The sequence below is a fragment of the Phaethon aethereus genome (genome assembly GCF_964289735.1).
Source record: "Phaethon aethereus genome assembly, chromosome: 3".
Lineage (NCBI taxonomy): Eukaryota > Metazoa > Chordata > Aves > Phaethontiformes > Phaethontidae > Phaethon > Phaethon aethereus.
In genome coordinates this window covers 7936838-7952932 of record NC_138576.1, presented here as the reverse complement: position 1 = coordinate 7952932, position 16095 = coordinate 7936838, and the positions used below count along the sequence as shown (strand labels likewise).

The window sequence follows — 16095 nt, the reverse complement described above, 5'->3', positions numbered from 1 at the left end:
GTCACTGAAACAGAGAGAAAATTATTTTGGGTGGTAGAGAAGGAACAGCCTTTATGTTAATGGCACAGGGGTAAGATTGTGGGAAAGCCCAAATGTCGAGGTGGGTGTAAGAAAACGGAACAGGGAGAAGACAAAAGAGACTGGGGGAGCATAGGGGAATTTCTGAGAAAGGATTTTCTAGCACCTCCTTGCAAGTGAAAATTAATTGTTTTGGGACTGGAATTCACAGCTCTGTATCACGGGGACTTAGCGAGACTGGTGGATTACCTCTCTCTGTGGTCTCAAAATGCTCTGACAGGTTCATGTGTGTCAGGCAAACATTATGGTAATTTTAGTGCTTTAGGGGCTCTATAGGAGTACATAAATACCACCTAAGCCATCCAGTCGAATTTAAAACTTAATTACTGCCCCACTTAATAATATTCTCTCCTCCACCACTGCTTTAGAGGATCATAGGGTTAAAAGAAATCATTAATCTTCCTTAATGAAGCTATTTTCTAGCAGGAGACAGAATGTCTTGCCCCTGTGGATTCTGAGAAGGCATTATTATGAGTCTTATAAATGGGGAAGTGGGGAGCGAGCGCTAGAGGAAAAGCAGTGCAGAAAAGGGGATAGGACCCCAAATGCCGGTTGTGGGAGGACACTCTGACCCACAGGCCCTTGCTGAGTTTAGCTAGAAGGAACGCGATAGTCATGGGGGAAGAGGAGTGAGCCCTAATAAAACTAAGCTGGCTGTATAACAGTGTTCCCACCGCAACTACTAATTATCGGAATACCAGCAGTTGCCAAAGCTTTTATATAACTGAGACAAGAGCTCTCTTGAAAGCTGCGATTGAGGTTGTGCATCTCCAAAGAAATCTAAAGCACAATGGTGGTGGCAGAGTTTGGGTCTGTGCTTTTAACTGTCAAGGCTGATATATGTCCTCAAAGATTCTTTTCCTGGGACAGTACTGCCTCACACTACCATCAAATTGCATGGAAATGTTCTAAAATCTCTGTGACCATCCCAGCGCAAATCCCTCCTTTTTCATGCATGAAAGGCAAGGAAATCATGCTCGTTACAGCAGTGCAAGGGTTAGTCCTCTCCCAGTCCGCGGCTCCTGTGGTACCCACTGCACTGGGCACCATTGCCTGCCTCGTGCCAGGGCCGGTTGAGGAGGCAAGGGCTGCCTCGCCCTTCTCCAGTTTGTCTCCGTTTGACAGTCGCTTTGGTGGAGATACTGAAGTGCTTTTTTCTCTGTTTCCTGTGTGCGTCCCCGGCTGCAGAAGATGCTGGATGAGTGCCAGGACAGGCGGAGCTGCCAGTTTCTTGTCAACAGCCGGCTGTTTGGTGCAGATCCGTGCCCTGGAACCGGCAAGTACCTCATCGTCTGGTACAAGTGCAGGCCAAGTAAGTATCTCGCTACCCCATCTGTTTGCTCTGGTGAGACCAAAGCGTTTTCGTACTTCATACTCGCCAGAGTCGCCTCCTAGGACTTTCTCTTCCCTTCCACCTTTATTTTCGTGTAACGTAACCCCCTGGGTGTGGAGAGTTTCCCCTCTCCCTCTCGCTTGCTGCCTTCCTGGGGTGATGCTGCCTCAGCTCCTGCCTCCCGCTGGCAGCCCGAGATGCAGATTGTTTTTGCAGGTGCCAGCGAAAGCCTTTGCCAACGGTGAGCTCACGCTGTTGGCGGTGGGTGGGCTGCTCCCGCTCCCATCTGCAGCCACCCTCCTGTCCCGGTGGGCTACTGGGACTCGTCCCCTCCCTTCCTGCCCCTCCAGAGGGAGCGGGAGCTCTTCGCTTGGGCAGAGTCTTTCAGACCTGGTTGCCTAAGGCAGGCAATGAAGATGGTGGTGCAACGGGAAGCTCGCCTGCCGGTATCATGCCATAAGCCAGCTTTTAATTTCGTTCCCAGATCAGGTTGGGAAATGTTAACCTGTGTTTTGCGTGATCTCATTAGCTGTGTTTAAATTAAATGGGGCTGGCGCCTGGATACTGGGAGTGCAATCACGCATGCTGCAGAGGGGTGGGCCCGGTACGGCTTTGGCCCAGGACAACCAACACCCTCCTGGCGAATTCCTGGCCCCACCGGGGAGGTTAGCGCAGTCTGGGCACCATTCTCCATCAGTGCTTTGGAAGCAGACACATTAGTTTGGAGATCGATAGGGTTTGATGGTGGCCAGACTGTGCTGGCTGATTTCATCTGGAGAACAGGACTTGACTCTATTTGAATTAATAGTCTGGACGTGGCATTTCAGGCCAGCCTAATCCCAAGCTTTTTAGGTGATGTAACTAACATGGTTCCAAGCATCACATCAGCAAAATTTCTGGGGAAGAAATAAAAAGTTTGCACAGGGAAGAAAAACATATCTGATTTCAGAAAAGGTTTGAAACAAAAGCAGAAACATTCAGACTCTGTCAGCAGCACAGAAGAAGACTTTTTGCCCCAGCATGCAGAGACCTGTGCTGGTAAAGTGAAGGGATCTGGCAAGATCTGTGAGGAATTCAAATGAAAAGTCAATAATGAAGTACCTGCATTTGTTGTGGAGTTTTCACAAGTGATCGTAACATCCCTTGTTGGGTGAGAAATGCATCTCTGAGAGAGGGGCGATTAGAAGGGTGTTCTGACAAGTCCTCCTGAACCTGCAGGTTTTGTATCAAAGCTCACTTGCAAAATCTGATTATTGAGGCCTGTGCTGAACTTCTGAAGGTACTTCAGAATCCCATCTGTGCATAAATATTTATGGCTTGGCATTCTTTGCTAATTACTGAAGGAGTTTGCGTGTGTGCTGGGTAGGTGATTTTCCTGAAAGAGAGCAAGGGAAGCTGCTTGAAAACATTTCCCCAAGACATTTTTCAGGCAGCTCCAATTTTGCAGGGTGAAACAGGGCAATCCGACACAAATTTTTGTTTCTTAGTAACCGGGCAAACTTTTAATCAGAACCCACTGGATTAATAACAAGGTTTGAAACATATGAAGATTAGCTTTGTGCAGAAATACCAGGACACTATCAAGCTTTCCCTGATGATTCAAAATATTAATTTTGAGTATCACAAACAGAATCTAGTGCTTGGGTGAATTCGATAGCCTTTCCACCTTTCTGTAGGGAGAAGGTTAATGAGAGGACTGAAGAAAGATGGATCCATAGAATGCGAAATACAGGACCATGAGAAATTTTGGTGGGCTTTTTGGGTTATTGAGTATTTGAGTATTGTTTATGAGCTAGTAAATGAATATATGTTTAAAGAGGTGATCCCAAAAGCTGTGGTCCTATGAAGTGTTGAGCTGCTCTAGAAAGTCTAAGCACACATAATTGTAACTGAAGCGCACCAGAGAGTCCTTGTCAAGAGCTAACTGCCTGGCACATGGTTCGATCCATAACTTTATCAAAAGACAAATGCAATTTTTTGGGTTCCGTTCCTGAATTTGTCTTTCTTAAAAATAGACGTGGCAGAAATACTTTAATAAGAAACTATTTAAGGTCTGAATTGTCCTGTAGAACATCTGTTTCTTTCCTTTGCTTATTGAGAGAGCCTAATGCTACTGAAGTAGGTGCCTTGGTTAAGTGCCTACCTAGGTAGAATTAATGTTAGTTTTCCTGTATACAGGTATGAAGGGCGCTTTGGGAAGTGGCCTGCAGAGTTTGGACAGGACATCTTTAACATAAAATAAGGATGCCCAGAGTCATGCTGGAGCCTCAAAAGGCCCCTGGATGGAGGTAGTTATCTAAAAAGACAGACTTCCTTGAAAGAAAGCAAAACTGAAGTTAGTGGCATTTACTTGTACCTTTGCTGAAGAATAACTAGATGGTGCAGTCATCCCCTCCAGCTACTGTCACTGTAGTTATGCCTCTCTGACATTATGCTACATTTGAAATATAGTGGTTTCGATGCTTGCTGGCTGTATGGGTTCACTCACAAGGCAAGGTGCTATTTTGGTTTCTCATGGGCAGAATTTCAAGGACATGGAGGACAGTAAATCATGCTGAAACTGAAAGCCCCAGATTTTCCCAATGCTGGGGCTCCGGGGAGCAGGGCAATGTTACCACATACAGAGATCTCTACTGTAGTAATTACTCTGAGACTGCTTTCACTGGAAGCAGGGAAAATTTGTGCAGAAGTGTTGTGGTTCACCTCCTCTAGAAATTCAGAGAAATAATTCAGAGAAGTATGTACATAACTAGAAGCAGTGAGAAATTCTACAGCTTGTGTGTTTTTTGGGAATTCTTGTGCTAATCATGGTCCCCTCTGATCCAATGGATGGATCTGGGGCCTAGTGGACACTCATCTTGCATCTACAGAATTCAGAAATGTGCATGGGACTGCTTTTAAACATCAGGTGTTTGGCAGTCCTGAGTATTCCCTGTGTCTGTAAATAAATAAATAATAGAATCATAGAATAGTTTGGGTTGGAAGGGACTTTTAAAGGTCATCTGCAGGGGGGGACATCTTGAACAGGGACATCTTCATCTAGAGCAGGTTGCTCAGAGCCCTGTCCAACCTGACCTGGAATGTTTCCAGGGATGGGGGCATCTACCACCTTCCTGGGCAACCTGTGCCAGGGTTTCACCACCCTCACTGTGAAACATTCCTTCCCTATATCTAGTCTAAATCTACCCTCTTTTAGTGTAAAACCATTACCCCTTGTCCTGTCACTACAGGCCCTGCTAAAAAGTCTATCCCTATCTTTCTTCTAAGCCCCTTTTAAAGTACTGGCAGGCTGCAGTAAGGTCTCCCCAGAGCCTTCTCTTCTCCAGGTTGAACAACCCCAACTCTCTCAGCCTGTCCTCAGAGGAGAGATGTTCCATCCCTCAGAGCATTTTGGTGGCCTACTCTGGACCCGCTCCAACAGGTCCATGGCTTTGCTGTGCTGAGGGCTCCAGAGCTGGACACAGCACTGCAGGTGGGGTCTCCCCGGAGTGGAGCAGAGGGGCAGAATCCCCTCCCTCAACCTGCTGGACACACTGCTTTGGATGCAGCCCAGGACACAGTTGGCCTTCTGGGCTGTGAGCGCACATTGCTGGCTCATGTCCAGCTTTTCATCCACCAGTACCCCAAATCCTTCTCAGACATAAATACACTATGTGTGTGTGTATTTTTAATTTTAAGGTATAGGATGTTTAAGGAGATCAGAAGTAATCAATAAAGTGCTCTATTCTGTCTCATTTTGGGGTGAGACATTTATTGCTGCTATGTGATTTGAGGGCCAAGGTTCATCAAAATTTATAGAGGCTTAGCTTTTATTTTCCCATTGCATGTGGATCTTAGTTTCTAATATGCACCAACCTTTGGGAAGATGTTCAAAAGCACAGTACAGTTCTCAGCAGAGCACAGCTATGACTTGTGCTTCTAAACTGGGAGGTGCCTCTGCAAATCACCCTGCTCTCTGCATCCTCAATAGCAAGCCCCCAAGAGGGTCCCTGCAGGTCAAGGCTGGGACTCGTTGCTGTAGCAGTGAAACCTGAAGTTGTTCTCTGCTAGTGTAGCTGTAGTCTGGCATTTAGCACTGGCTGGGGATTGTTTCCAGTGGGAAGTGTGGATATGGCCACCCTGTTTTAGAGGCTAAAAAAGTTGATGAGAATGACTGTGGGCTGTCCCATGCCAGCTGGCCTCAGCACCAGAGAACTGGCACATTTAGTTTATTAGTGCCAATGTAGCCTGAAATCCACACCCAAAGCAGACTGAAGCCTGGGATCGAGCCCTGAACACACAGAGGACTTAAATCTTCGGAGTACCTCTCAGGATTGTTAAAAAATTGCACACAAATTCAATTATTTCTCAGGTAACACGCTGATTTGCTTTAGACCCATTAAGTATAATTACCGTATAGGCTGCAGGAACATATAATTAGAGGGAATTGACATACTATTTAATTGGTCTAACATGAATTCCCTCTAACTGAAATCTGGATTCACCAATATTATTCAAACAATTCAGTATTTGTTCATCCCCCTCACTTCAGAGACAGAGAACAGTGTAAGATCGTGTGTTATTGTAAGCTAGGAAATATTTGCTCTGTGTGCCAGACTTTCCGCAGGGGCTACATGGTCTAATCCTGGCTGGGAACAGGATCTGTGTGGCTGCCCAAGTCATGATGAAGAAATAGCTTCACCTCTCTGCACCCAGCAACACCATTGCAGCTGATTTTACTGGGGTGGGTCACTGCTCTGGGCCATTGTACAAGCAGGGATCGATCTGCCCCTGCACAGCATCTGTTTGCCCATGGTGGCTTTTTGGTTGTTCGGTTATTTTTTTGGCTTTGCTATTTCAAAAATACCGATGCTCCTGAACAAAATGGGAGCATAAATGCTTGCTTTTCTCTGCAAAGGCGTTATTTGGGATAAGATGTGTTGTCTGACTGGCCATTTGCTGGCAGTACTGTTGAGAAAGGAGAGGACTCCTACCCTGCTTATGTGGCTTCCCCTGTGAGTCCCCACATAATGCCTTTCTCTCGTCTCCTCTTCTGCCATTGCCGTGCTGTCCTGGATGCACTGTCTCCTCCTCAGCTCTGAATAGCTTAATCTGCAGCTTCCTGTAATCCTATAGTGATATTTCCCCTCTTTCCTATTGGACAGTTTCTACTTTAGCTTATGACTTCAAGGACTCTGGGAGAGAAAATCTCCATCCAGTGTTTTTTTTAATTATTATTATTTTTATTTCATTTTAAAATGCTGCGTGGAGCAGCTGGATGTGATAATTGGAGGCTGGTGGGTGTGCAGCCTCCCTGTATTAATAATCCCAGCGATGCAACAAAGTGTAAATCCAAATTTTGCTGCTCTCCCTTCTATTCACAAATATAAGCCTAAAGCCTTTGAAGTTTCAGAAAGCCTGGACTGTGACCTGGGCTCCAATTGCAGCTCAAATCACTCTGTAACAATACAAAAACATATTTGTGAAAGGCACATCAAGGCTCTGAGAAATGCATCTGGGAGGGAAACTTGCATTTGTTGGCAAAGGGCGAAGTGCTAAAAGTTTGCGTGGGGGGAGGAGGAGGCAAGGGGTGGGGTAGGTCACTTTGTTCTAGTTCAGAACATGTAGCTTTGATTTATGGGAAAACTTTTGTTCTAAGTATCGACCTGGACACATGTTTTGAAGAGAGCAGGCAGTCATTCTCTCTACCATAGATTTAATTCTAATATAAGAGGTCCAGTTAATTATTGTGAAATGTCAATGAGTTTTTTCCAAACATGAGAATTCCCATTCTGATATCCTTGCCAAAATCTTACTCAGATAACTTTGTTTTTCTTAACAGCCCTAGGCAATTTTAACTAGAAAGCAACTGAATTTTAAAATCAATTAGGAATTGGTTCCAATTAGATCATAGTCTGGTAAATTTGTAATTTTCAAATTTGCACTCACTATTATATAGTGATGGAGCTGCCATGCTGTGTCCCAGGAGTGTCTGCCTTTTGGTAAGAATATGTGATTTTTTTTTGCCAGTGGTACTTCAAAACCTGTACAAACAGCACAATGCCATTACTTGTGGCAGAGCTTTTCCAGTTATCAAAGAATTGTGAAGAACCATTCTCTGTGTTGGCAGTTCCCGGTTGCTGATGAATATGAAACTGTCTCATGTCTCTTGAGGAACTGGTCAGGCCTGCTCATCAGATTTCAGTTGGATTGGCTGAAGAGTATGGAAAGGACATTTTGGAAGGACCACCTAGGCTTACAATGAATGCGTTCTTGTTCATCTTTTAATTTCCCTACAATCCATTCCTTCAATATAGAATCTAGTGTGGGCTTTGCCATTGACTTTGCAGGGCTGAGGATTACACCTTTTCCGTTAAATTCAGTGAACATGCCGTGAAAAGCCTGGTCTCATCACACATCCTCAAGACTTCCACTTCTTAGGCATAATTTGCAACATGCTGCGAGCAAGAGCAGAGGGCTATGGAAGGAACAGAGTTTTTGCAGAAATTTCAGACGAGAGCAAAGAGGGACCTAAATGTATTCCTGGTCCCTTTAACGCTGATGATTGATTTTAGTGCTGGGATAGATTGGTAATTCAGTAGTTATCAACCCTTTCAGAAAAGCATTAATCTCCTTCGTAAGACAGGTTTATTGGTGGCAGGAGAAGTTCACTGTATTGTTCGCTGCATTGCTTTTTGGTGGGCCGGGCTTTCCAAAGCAGCGCAATGGAGTGAGGAATGTTTAATGGACACCTCCTTCTGGTCCAGCCACCAAGGCAGCAGAATAAGCCTTTTACCTCCTGCATTCATCAGCTTGCTCTTGCTTATCTGTATTATTTAAAAACTGTTAAGATGGTGCAAGGAGTGGAAATTTATAAGGGCAATAAAACCTCAGGCAGCAAACACGTCGTGATGAAAAGGTGTAAATAAAGGAACATTATTAATAACAGAGGACAGATCCATCAGCCTACAGTTGGGGTCAGAGAAGCATTAATGCTAATGATTAATATTGTTTCAAGCCGTTGATGCACAGAAATTTTCATGTGTTGTCAAATAGCCCTATCTCTGTAGCACGCTAATCACTTGACTGTCAGGAGTGGGAGTAAGAGGAACGTGTGATTTCATTGTCAGTGAATGCAGACATTGTTGTCAGCCCCTGTCCACACAGAGGAGAAAACTGCTACTGACCCGGGAGAGTTAAAAAAAAAATGAAAAAAAAAATCCCAGTTTTCTTTCAAACCTCGTCAGTCATCCCTGATTGACATAATAAAAAGCCAGTGAAGACCAAGGTGCTTCCTACTGATGTAGGTGGAAGGATTCCCTTTGCTGGAACAGGTATCCAGTATCCAAATGTGAACTGCTAAAAAAGACAAATTCTGAAACCTACCTAAATTGTAAAAATCACAGAACTGTGACTTGTTATGCGTATGTTAATTAAATGCCCCTTTGTCCATTGGCATTTAATGTTTCTGTGGTGTCCTAGGAAAAAAACAAGGGTAAACCCTTTTAAGACATGAATTTTTAGTGAAGGGGAAGGAAGAGATACACTGCAGTATTTCTGTGCCGGGACAGGTGAGTCAGAAGGACACACATTGCCAGAAGGAACTGGAAACCTTTGCCCTCACGCACTTCAGGCGATCCAGCCCATCTTGAGGCATTGTGGGCACCTGAGATACATACATTTCCATGCTGATGGTGGAGGCTGTGTTGTAGATGGTGCTTCAGGTGTTGTGAATGGCTTTGGCTGCTGACAGAGACAACGTGATCCAGGAGCCTTCGCCCCAGAAGAGCAAGGGGGTGTCCTTGGGGCATGTAACCAGAATAAACACAAGGAAACCAAGTTTTTAAAAATGAAACCCATAAATGTAATCTCAGCGCGGCCCTACTGTGGTAGAGGTTTGCAAGCTCGGAACAATAGATTTCAAGATTTTCTGGCATAGCGGTGAAGAACTGTGGGAAGAAAAGTGTGTCCCAGAAACAATATGCTTATAAACCAAATTGATATGCTGCAAAGGTTTACTTCTGTGAAAGTTTGGATCTGTTATATTGAATCAACAGTTTAAACAATGCGTGTAGGCCTCACAGAAAAGGGAAGTAAATTTATACAGTATTCTCCAGGGTGTCCTGTATATGGACTTAATATTGGTGATGAGTAGTGTCCCTCAGGGGTCCATATTGGGACCAGCACTCTTTAATATCTTTATCAATGACATGGACAGTGGGATCGAGTGCACCCTCAGAAAGTTTGCAATGACACCAAACTGAGTGGTGTGGCTGACACACCTGAGGGACAGGATGCCATCCAGAGGGACCTGGACAAGCATGAGAAGTGGGCCCCTGTGAACCTCATGAAGTTCAGCAAGGCCAAGTGCAGGGTCCTGCACCTGGGTCGGGGCAACCCCCAGTATCAGTACAGGGTGGGGGATGAAGGGATAAGAAGCACTTGGAGGTACTGGTGGATGAAAAGCTGGACATGAGCTGGCAATGTGCGCTCGTAGCCCAGAAGGCCAACTGTGTCCTGGGCTGCATCCAAAGCAGTGTGGCCAGCAGGTTGAGGGAGGGGATTCTGCCCCTCTGCTCCGCTCTGGGGAGACCCCCCTGCAGTGCTGCGTCCAGCTCTGGAGCCCTCAGCACAGGAAAGACATGGAGCGGGTCCAGAGGAGCGCATTGGAGTGTGTTGGAGCGGGTCCAGAGGAGGCCACCAAAATGCTCCGAGGGATGGAACACCTCTCCCATAGGGACAGGGTGAGAGAGTTGGGGTTGTTCAGCCTAGACAAGAGAAGGCTCTGGAGAGACCATGTTGCAGCCTTCCAGTACTTAAAGGGAGCTTATAAGAAAGATGGGGACAGACTTTTTATCAGGGCCTGTAGTGACAGGACAAGGGATAATGGTTTTAAATTAAAAGAGGGCAGATTCGGACTAGATAAAAGGAAGGAATGTTTCACAATGAGGATGGTGAAACCCTGGCCCAAGTTGCCCAGGAAGGTGGTAGATGCTCCATCCCTGGAAACATTCCAGGTCAGGTTGCACGGGGCTCTGAGCAACCTGATCTATTTGAAGATGTCCCTGCTCATTGCAGGCATGTTGGACTAGATGACCTTTAAAGGTCCCTTCCAACCCAAACTATTCTATGATTCTGTGATTCTAAGACAGAAAATATTGATCAACTGCTCTCCTCAAATAAGTGTCTCTTGGAGAAAAAGCAGAGGAGAGTAAATCTTCTCTGGGGTAGAGGCATGGTAATTTTCTTCAATATTTTTTCAATATTTGGTTTTCAAATTAATTATACATTTTTAAAAACAGGTATCTCCTGATATTTTCAGCTTTTCATCATACTAATGGTGCATCAAGCTCTTCTTGATTACACACTTATTTTTCTGACTACTTAAAAGGCACTGGAGGTTGTCACCTCATGTTTCCAGGAACTGGGACTTCTAAAGCATTAATGGTGATTTTGGGAGATTTGGTAATTGTATTTCTCCCAGCTACATTTTGTCTTCTCAAGCAAGGCCATTGAGGGAATACTGTGTGTTTAATTATTTAGGACAGTGGCGTACTAGCTTTTAATGTAGTAGGCCTCGTTTTTACTTATTTTATGCTCTAGGCAACTCCATGGGTTATATGTAAATAATACGTGTGTCAGAATTATTATTGCCATTATTTTAACATTTGGAGATGTCAGTTTTAATGATATAAGACTAAATTCTCCCTTAATAATAAACTTGAGCATCATTACTCCAGATTTACACCATCACTGGAAGAGAAGAACAGAACTGCCATGAGCTGTGGCACTAATGAAGTCTTTTTCCTTACATATTCAGGTAATTTTTTCCTTAGTGCATCCCTCCCAATATTTCATTGCAGTGACAAAGGTTTTCACCATGCTTCCGATGTTGCCTCCTAAGGTATAGCTAGTCTGGGTTTATATCCATGCTAATCGGTCAGGTATTACACCCATGCTGGTTGGCTGGTGCAACAAATCCAACCAGCTTTGGCACAGATTTGGCTCTTGTCTTGGGCAACAAAGCTGGTGAAGGGTCTAGAACACAAGTCTTACAAAGAGCAGCTGAGGGAACTGGGGTTGTTTAGCCTGGAGAAGAGGAGGCTCAGGGGAGACCTTATCGCTCTCTACAACTACCTGAAAGGGGTTGTGGTGAGGTGGGTGTTGGTCTCTTCTCCCAACTAACTAGTGATAGGGCGAGAGGAAATGGCCTCAAGTTGCACCAGGGGAGATTTAGATTGGATGTTAGGAAAAATTTCCTTACTGAAAGAGTGGTCAAACATTGGAACAGGCTGCCCAGGGAAGTGATGGAGTCACCATCACTGGAGTTATTTAAAAGATATATAGATCTGGTGCTTAGGGGCATGGTTTTTTGTTGGACTTGGCAGTCTTAGGTTTATGTTTGGACTTGATGATCTTAAAGGTCTTTTCCAACCTAGATGATTCTATGGTTCTATGTAATTGGCTACCAGTTCTTAAAAAATGTATAGAGGCTTAACCACATTTGTCATTTCGATGTTTCTGACAAATTTCACTGAAATTTAGCAAACAGGTTCTCAGGTCCTTTGAAGGAGGACTAATAAATGGTGAGGTAGAAGCTCAGGCAGAAGAATGCTTGTAAGTCACAGCTGCTTCAGAAAATCAGCCCAAATTCATTAACGGAAGAAGTAGAAAGAGAATTAAATTTGTCCTGGGCTCCCAAGTGTTTTAACTCTCATCTCACAGTCTAGTATATATATTTCGATATTGTTCCCTTTTTCCTCCTTAGATAACCACATACCTCTGTTTGTCCAACAGGAAAGTGCAACTAGGTGCATCTGAACTCTACTTTGGAAATTAAATGTAGCAGTTAATTTACAGCACTGCCAGCCTTTCTGCAGCAGAATATAAAAAGACAACTGCTTCAGACTAATGAAAGTGACAGTGGGGAAAGGCGCTTTTTAAACATTGCAAATTGGATGGGTGCATCAGGAGTGTAATTTTAAAGGAATCTGACAAAGTCGTTTGCAAAGAACAATCTTCTTACTTGTCAAAATGGTTTCAGACCTCCAAAACTTGGCACTTTTGAGTTTTCAGGGTACTGCTGAAGTTGGCAAACTGCCTATTTGATATAACTCTGGACTGTCTTCTGAGCTGTATCTTTCAGAGCTTCAGATTAGCTTCTGCAGAACTAAGTGGTGCACTCCATGCCATCAAGTGTAGCAAACTTCAATTATTAAAGTTAAATTACAGCATCTTCACAAAAAGTTGCCCAAGGGAAAATTGAACTGAAATAATATTAGAAGATATTTTTGTGCAAATGTATGAATTGGTGACATTCTCACTTTTTTATGCTCCAAATTAAAGGGGATGGTCATTTTTAGATCCTGGCTATTGAAATGAGGGAATGACCAGGTAGCCCACAGCTTAAGTGTTTGTGGGGGAGTCAGAGGAAAGGCTGTACTCGAGGACTTCAGAGAACTTTGCTATCCTGGAAAGGTTCCCTCCACCCAGTCCTGCCTAAGGGAATGTTGACTTGATTGATACAGATTTATTCAAATACTGAGATGAATGGAAAGTTCTCATTGGTAGCAGGTACATGCAGAGGAGGAGGAAGCTCTGGAACTCAGGATATGAGGTGCATGTTGTAAGTAAAAGGAAATTGGAAGAAAGGAAAAAGCAAGGAGCCATAGCAATGCTCACTGGTCTAAAAAGTAGGCGTTTGCCACTGTGAGGAATTTCTGATCTATGCTGATGTATTTGCATTTGGCAACTTGGAGGCCAGAATCTGCTTATATCTTCCAAAGTGTAAAAGAAGATGCAAAACTCAGGTAACAAATGCTTGCTTGAAATGAAAAGTAAGTAAATATATGAACACAGGAACAGGAGCATGGGGAAAAGGTTTGAAAGGGAGCACCGACTGGAAAATATCCTTGTAATCCAGTTACCTTCTTCATAGAAGAGTGTAGGAGTCAGTGAAAGCTGTCCAAGGCACCTTTGCTCTGTCTGCTTTAAGATGTACTTATCTATTTTAATTTTGGGAAAATGGATTTAGATCTACATGCACTCAAAAAAAATTTCTCTGTATCTTACAGAAGGCCCTGGGAATTAGCTGATTATGGAGGAAAATAAAAATACGTAGAGACGAGGGTCAAAGATTACAAGGAAGGGTACTGGATGGGTATCTCCAAGATGAGCTGTTCATGGGCAGTCCTGTTACACAGGCACTCTTGTTCAAAGATGCTGCTTAGAGGCATCTGTTTTAGTGTTTAATAAGTTTCCTATCTTGGAGACTCATCTTCCTAATTGCCCCGGAACAGATAGTAGCAGTTACTCGCTATACTCATCCCTCACATGATTAAGAGGATCACTGGAACAGATTGCCCAAGCAAGCTGTGGAGTCTCAGTCCTTGGAGCAGTTAAAAACTTGCATTGACGTGGCCCTCAGCAACCTGCTCCTGTAGTTGAGTCTGGTATGAACGTGGGAGTTGGCCTAGACAGTCTCCAAGGGTGCCTTCTGTCCTCTGTGACTCTGTGAATTATGGTCTGGAGTGACTACATCCATAGTAAAGAGTTCATATTTCCACAGTTAATCCTTATTCTGGCTTTTCTCTTTACGCTGACACAAAAAATTGCTGTGTTGACTTTTGCAATATAAGTATTCTTCTGCCTAGGTACGGGCAGAAACCAGGAAAATCTCATCACGCGTTAGATCATCATGTCTATTATTTGATGATGAATTCCAGTCTCCATAAATGTTTGCTGAGTTTTAACTTGTGGCTAAAAGGTTACATATTTCACTTGAGCCACCTGGCCCACTGTGCATCTCAGCTGTTCAACATTGCAACCAACCAGTATCTGATAGGTGCAGTAAGAGATGTAGGTAGGAAGAGTGACACAGATAACTGGAGACATATCTGCCATTAACACAGTTTTCTGGAGAGAGTGGTTGAGTGAAAAAGGGAGTTGGGGAGTTGTCCCTATGCCCTTTTTCACAGGCCAACACTAGCCACCACCCAATAGTTAAACACATTCATTTATCTGTTAAAGGAAAATAGGCGTTGGTGGAATGGCTGGATATAATGAAGAGTTATGAATTTCAAGGCAAGGAATGTTCTTTTTTCTGTGTGGTGGTGGAACAGCTAACAAAGCTAGGATGAAGGTGAGCAAAGCAAAAATTGTGCTAAAGAGAAGTTGGCTAACACTGAGTGCAGTTTGGTTCTGAAGTGGTATCTTGGGTGCAGGCTCATTATTAAAATTTATAAATGCAGCATGGACAACAAATGGGAGGAGCTGGAAGCCACTGTGCTGCTAGAAAGCTACAACCTAGTCGCTATTACTGAAACTTGGTGGCATGAATCCCGTGACTGCAGTGCACCTATCAATGGCTACAGGCTGTTCAGAAGGGAGAGGTGAGGGAGGGAGGAAGGAAGGGCAGAGGCATTGCCTATATACCCAAGAAATGGATAGAGTGCGAAGAGCTGCCTCTGAGGAATAGCCACGAGCAGGTCGAAAGCTTATGGGTAAGAATCAAGGACCGAGGCAACAAAGGGAACCTTGTGGCTGGTGTCTACTACAGGCCTCCCGATCAAGGGGAGTCTGTTGGGGAAGCCTTCTTACTCCAGCTACAGGAGGCATCGCACTCACAGGCTCCCCCCCTGCTGGGGGACTTCAGCCACCCCGACATCTGCTGGAAAAGTAGCACGGTGAGCTGTAGGCAATCCAGGAGACTCCTGCAGTGCATGGAGGATAATTTCCTATGCCAGGTAATAGACAGCCCTACCAGAGGGCATGCCGTACTGGACCTGTTGGTCACCAACGCAAGAGAGCTAGTCAGTGACGTCAAGATTGGAGGCAGCCTGGGCTGCAGCGATCATGCACTGGAGGAGTTTGCAGCCCTGAAGGATATGGGTCAGGTGAAAAGTAAAGTCGGGACTGAGAATTTTAGGAAAGCAAAATTGCAGTTCTTAAGTGGGTTATGCGATAGGACCCCTGGGAAACTGCCCTCAGGGACAAGGGAGCAGAACAGAGCTGACAGATCTTTACGGATGCTTTCCATAGAGCGCAAGAGCTCTTGATCCCCAGGTGTAAGAAATCAGGAAAGGAAGGGCAAGAAGGAAATAAATACACAGGCAGTGGAATCAGGGACAGGTGTCCTGGGAAGAGTACATGGATGCTGCCCAGCTCTGTAGGGATGAGGTCAAGGCATGGCTAGACCTGAACTTCGCAAAGGATGCAAAGAATAATAAAAAGGCTTCTACAAGTATGTCATCCAGAAAAGGAAGGTCAAAGAAAGCATTTCAGAATGAGGGTGGTGAAACCCTGGCACAGGTTTGCCTGGAGAGGTAGTAGATGCCCCATCTATGGAAACATTCCAGATCAGGTTAGATGGGGCTCTGAGCAACCTGATCTAGTTGAAGATGTCCCTGCTCAACTCACTGCAGGCGTGTTGAACAAGGTGACCTTTAAAGATCCCTTCCAACCCAAATTATTCTATGATTCTGTGATAAACTAGATAAGGTAGACTTCTTTGGAAAACAATCCTGATCTGATAAGGAAGTGGCCTCTGTTTCCTACAAAATCTCTTTCTTTGCTCAGATCCTCGATTCTGAGATTAGAAGCCTTTAGGATTTTGTGAGGAAGACAGTTTTCTCATTCCATGTATTTCCAGCTCTTTTATCTGGGAAATAGGGTCAACTATGCATTGATTATGTGAAGCATGCATA

General features: G+C 44.4%; 1 protein-coding gene across 2 annotated transcripts in view; it reads left to right on the top strand.

Annotated features, from left to right (window-relative positions):
* The window catches only part of LOC309403140 (protein eva-1 homolog C-like), a gene marked incomplete at both ends in the record, with an annotated part of 234238 nt that overhangs the window by 78335 nt on the left and 139808 nt on the right, over positions 1-16095 (top strand). For both annotated transcript variants that reach the window (XM_081997170.1, XM_081997169.1), the window contains one exon: positions 1267-1390. In XM_081997170.1, coding sequence (XP_081853296.1) covers positions 1267-1390 — 124 coding nt within the window. The remainder of the gene's footprint in view (positions 1-1266; positions 1391-16095) is intronic.